Source organism: Palaemon carinicauda, chromosome 17 (assembly GCF_036898095.1).
Source record: "Palaemon carinicauda isolate YSFRI2023 chromosome 17, ASM3689809v2, whole genome shotgun sequence".
Lineage (NCBI taxonomy): Eukaryota > Metazoa > Arthropoda > Malacostraca > Decapoda > Palaemonidae > Palaemon > Palaemon carinicauda.
Genome location: NC_090741.1, coordinates 1,464,323 through 1,469,753, shown reverse-complemented (window position 1 = coordinate 1,469,753; position 5,431 = coordinate 1,464,323). Strand labels below are relative to the sequence as shown.

Below are 5,431 nucleotides of genomic sequence, written 5' to 3'. Positions count from 1 at the left end.
AATTTTAGCACTTTGAGATTCCGTTTAAAACGATCTGAACATGTGGGAGATAAAGGAAAAATATGGATTTGAATACTAAATTCTATACATAGTGTGATTCAAATTACAGACTTCTTTCTAAAAGCTAAGTTAAAATTCAAGATTTTAAAACAAATATTATAGATATTTGGATAAATATCTACACAGCCGCTAAGATTCCAAAGGCGTTCTTCATTTTACACCATGCCTCAATCGATAGATCCTTGAAGATTTATACCTTATGAGGCAGGCACCGTGCAGGGCATGGTTTAATTAAATAATTACCACTTAAGATATATTTCACTGGAAGTTTAATCTCTTTTTCAATTTTCAATCTTTCAGGGGCTATCCATAACTTTGTCTTAGAAAACAAATCACCAACAGTCTTAGATCATTTGGAACCTACATCCTCATATCAAAACTTGTACTCAGCTTCAAGAACTCGTTAAACTGAGTTCTTCAAAAGGCTGAGTTCTGGATGCAAATGTATTTTACGTCCATTGTTCGAAGAGTACGAGTATGTAGGGAATTTCATTGTTTTTCAAATACATGAATTATATATTGCCTTTTATTCCTCTAGGGTACTAGGAACTGGTATGACCTCATCTCCAATGGCTTGCATAATGGCCCTACAAGTCTCATGCTAAATACTGCTGATCGTAATTGTAGCCACACTAAAAGACAGACTCTTGTATTATTCTCCAATTGCAAGATAACAGAAGGAAATTGCATCACTTAGACCTGACTTGATGGGTCTCATTCAGAATGTCAAGGCTTTGCTAAATACGGTTTGAAACATTCCACATATTCATAAAAATAGTTATCCCTGATCTTGGTAAAATTCCTGTATAGTCCTAGATTTTGAGTTGCTGATTCCTGCATATTTTTTCATACCATCCTTTCTTCTTTTCTGCATTGTAAATATGGCTAAGCCTAGCAATATCTTGAATTCCTCTGCTTCTTTTGTTGAAGTTCATGCATAATTCTTAACTGCAAGATTACATTGGGATTTACCCCCCAAAAAATTAGTAATTAAGGGTCATGTGGGTTATCTAATATAAGGTATAAGAAATCTGATTTGTCTATATCATTCCAAAAGTCTGTTGGGAAAAGTAGTTATTTTTCTTTGTGCAACTGGAACGAGGATTATCATTGCAAAATTCAACCTGCTTTTTATATAGGAGGGATCGATTTGCACAGGGGTTCCCAACCTTTTTGCACTCGCGACCCCTTTGCTAAAAATCTGAAACCCATGCTTACTATCATCAGCTTAATTTTCCTTTTATTCTCTGTTAAGTTAAGGAGAGGGAAAGAAACATCTAAGAAAACATTTAAAATTGCTGTAATTATTTATTAGCAAATTAAATCACATTGGTCCAACCTGAATTCACAAAGAGAAGATATATTTCTTAAAATAATATTAACATAGGTTTGAACAGCCATCCAACCCATCTAGTGGGATGCCTGATGTTGCATTTCAGCAGCAAGCTTTGAAATTCGTGGCCGGACGTTTGTTAGAGCCAGTCTCATGTCATCTCCAACATCCAATCTGTTCCTATTCTTTGTTTTCATATTAACAAGAGTGGAAAATCTTGCTTCACACAAGTAGGTAGAAGCAAATGGAACAAGGACACGTAAAGCTATCTCATGATTTTGGAGTATGACTGATACATACCGCACCAGAACTGAGTCACGGATTTCACCTTGAAGAGATCACGAGCTGAAAAATCGTTCCTTAGATCCAGATATTCATCTTGGATTTCATTTGGGATGCTGGATACGTCAAGTTCAGTACAAAATAGGTTCCTTACCAGGGCCTCCTGTTCCTGTGAAAGCTCAGGGAAGTAACGCTTAACTTCCTTTTCTAGAGACTGAAGATGTTCGGTAATCTCATCCTTGAGGAACTGATCCAGTTGGATGTGAGACTCATCCATCACTCCACAAAGTTTTTCAAACATAGCGATGTTTCCAAGATTGGTTTTCCGACACCAGTTTTGGAGTTTGGAAACAAAGGCCCGAAGACTATCTTGAAAAAAGAGAACATGTGTTTCCCTTCCCCACACACGTTTTCTCATTGAAGATCTTCCTCTTGGAAAAAAATTGAAACTTTTTCCATGACATCATCAGCTTTTGTTGTGGTTTCAAGTGCACTGCAGAATAAGAATTCGTCTTTAATGTCACCTGAATTAATGTATCTCACGAAGACAAGCAACTGAGAACATGAACTTACATCTGTTGACTCATCGAGCTGAAAGGAAAACAAAGGGGAACCCTTAATTTCAGTCAAAACCTGTTCCTTCACATCCATAGACATTTTAGAAATGCGCCTCTGTATAGTATTATTTGACAGGGATACTTGCTGCATCTTTTTTGCTCTGGCTTCTCCAAGAAGAAGATTTACTGCTTTCATCATACAGGGTTTAATAAGTGTTTCTCCAATCGTGTGAGGCTTTTTTTGTTTAGCAATTTCGAATGCAATCTCATAAGAGGCTTCCAATACGGTTGCACTCTGCTGCTGAAACGACCCATCTATCGAGTCTTTGGCTTTTAAGACACCGTTTTTGCCGTTTGAAAAAATCCAAATCCTTTTTTGCGTGTTCTGGATGTTTCGTCTCGAGATGACGCTTGAGTTTTGATGGTTTCAATGACTGCACTTAGGATAGTATGGCACAAAACACTGTGGTTTCTCAATGCTGTTGTTGGCGAGCACAGTGGTGAAGCCAATGTTGAGGTAGCTTTCTGAGTATATGCGCCGTTTAGCCATGGATTCAAATCTGTGAATAGAATAAAAATGATATTAGGAATATATTCAATTAGAAAATAAACAAGAAACTTAAATAAAAACATGTTTCCAATCAAAATGTCATATCACAACAGCATGCTTACCAGACACAACTCACCTATACTGCTTACTTATCTCCTTGTTAAAATAAAGTAAAAATGTTGAATAATGCACTCTTTGGAACACTGACTGGTGGTGAGTAATTTACAAGCCGGGTATAAATTTCTTAATGCATACGATAGATACGTAAATAATAAAAAAAAATGCATGACTAAGAACAAATAGATACACGTGAAACATATTGCCAGAAGAGCGAAAAAGAAGTGTAATCAGCAAAAGATTGTTACTCGAAGGTTTTGCAGGAATAAGTTATTTTCTATAAATTTCAGTAGTTATGTCCACCAAAAAATATAGAAAATTCAGACAGCTTTTTAATCTATCTCTTGATAACTTTGCTCTTACTTTTGCTAACAGTTCTACATTAAAAGATTGTTATTCGAAGGTTTTGCAGGAATAACTTCTTTTTATGAATTTTGTCTAACAAAAATACAGAAAATCATACAAGAACTAAAACAACGATAACTCACATAAAGATAGGCATCAAATTTATAGTAAATCGTAGCCACTTACAAATCAAAGAGAAAACTAAAACTGTCAGAATAATCAAGTTTGTCTTCAATATTCAAGTCACAAGTGGAAAAGTGAAATAATCCACTCCGTAAATGACGGAAAAAATCTAATCCATCGTTTAAGAAACAACATAAAAACGTCAAACAAAATACACAAACATAAGAAAAAAAGAAATTTTCACACATGATAAACAAGAGAATAATAATCATCACATACTTTTCAATGGAGGCGATGATACAGAGCAAGATGATCGGTGGTTACCGGTGCTGAAGTGATGTACTGGTGGTGAAGTGTCTTCTTTTCCCTCACACCGCAGCTTATATCTCCTCCATCTCTTGACGTCAGCCCACGGGTGTGTTCACGTGGCGACAGCAATTACAGGTGTGCCCAAGTTTTTATCCCTTCTCCGCCTTCTTCTTCCGGCGCTCCTCTTAATAACTTAATTTTTACTCCAGGTGTTCCACACAAAAATATACATATGAGAATGCAGCAAGGTATCACACGTAGCACACGTTTTGCTTTGCACCGAAACAAAATAAATGTAAGAGCATGAAAAATGTAACTGATGAAATAAAATCAATGTTATCCCAAGCTACTTCTAACAAGGCTACGTGATCCCCCTGCCAAGGCTTCGGGACCCCCCGGCCCACCGGTTGGGAACCCCTGTATTTGCACGTCAGAATCCCGGTGCTATAACATATGTTGTTATGTAATTTAATTAATATGCAAGGACATCACCCTAATTCAAGATGTGTTTATATATTGCAACCAAAAATGTTTGGTGTAGCCTGATCAGCAGCCTACTGTGCTGTATGATTACATGCAAACGTAAGTTCATCTTGATTTGTGCAAGAGAGTCGTAATGATTAATGCAGTAATGCTGCGTGATATAATAATCAAGTGACTTTTTTTTTTTTTTTTTTTTTGGTTCATAAATGACTTAACTGTTCATGATGTCTAAAAAAAAATTGGCGGTAACGACATTCAAAGCAATGCATCTCTGATGCGCTAACGTGAGACTCCGTCTTGATTTCCCTCTTCAGAACGACCCAATAGAACGACCAAAATTTACATAATAGAAAGATTTTCTGCTTATTTCCTTCTCTTTTAATGTAGTAATGGAAGAGGATTTATGAATTTTAGGAGTAATATGGCACTCAAAAGAATATCTGTCTTAGCTTGTGAATGATAATTAAATGACGATATTGTAAAAAAAAAAAAAAAAAAAAAGTGGGAGGGGGAGCTTTTCAAGGAGCCCGCCCGGTATACCAATATATGGAGGTGTACGACGAAAAACACAAAATCCTGAAGAAAATTTAATAGGCCTCGTATGGCAATGGGGGATGCGTATACAAAATATTTTGTAAAAATTCCTTTTACTTTCATATTTACAGGGTAATTAGTAAAAAGTAACCCAATGAATAAATAAAAAAAAAAATGTTACCTACAAGAAAATCCAGTAGTTCTTGTTATGGTAAATTTGGATAATTAATAGCTTTTAATATAAAACATTTTGTGAACAATGGCCTCTGTTTGGATTCCATGAATGACAAGACTATGTATTGTACGGTAATTACACTCTTTGTCCTTCAGTCCTAGAACAAGTCTCATAGAGACTACATGTTTGAGTTTGACCGCTAAAATTCACTCGTTTAATGCCATTAATGACTTCCTCATTTATTGTAATTCCTACATTTTCCAAGGAATACTGTAAATTTTTTAGGTGAGATGGGGGTCACCAAGTTTAACTCCTTTTTCAATTGGAATGTTAAAACTATCTTTATGTAAATATACAATTGCTGCGGGCTTTTATTAGTTTTTAAGTTTTGACAATGTCATAACTTTTCTTGTTGTCTATAAATGTCATGCATAGTGATTTATCAAATTTTCTTGATTTTTCCATTAGCTATGCGTATGGTTATGGTCAGTTGTTGAATATCGACATCCAAATCTTACCTGCTCTCTTGGTTGATTACAATGTAACTGTCTTTCTAATAAGAT

General features: G+C 35.6%; 1 protein-coding gene across 1 annotated transcript; it reads right to left on the bottom strand.

Moving 5' to 3' along the window:
* Positions 1–2,089: 2,089 nt before the first annotated feature.
* LOC137655992 (protein FAM200C-like) lies at positions 2,090–2,428 on the bottom strand. Its single transcript, XM_068390187.1, has one exon. It carries the CDS (start codon positions 2,426–2,428, stop codon positions 2,090–2,092), a length of 339 nt encoding a protein of 112 aa, XP_068246288.1.
* Positions 2,429–5,431: the final 3,003 nt, after the last annotated feature.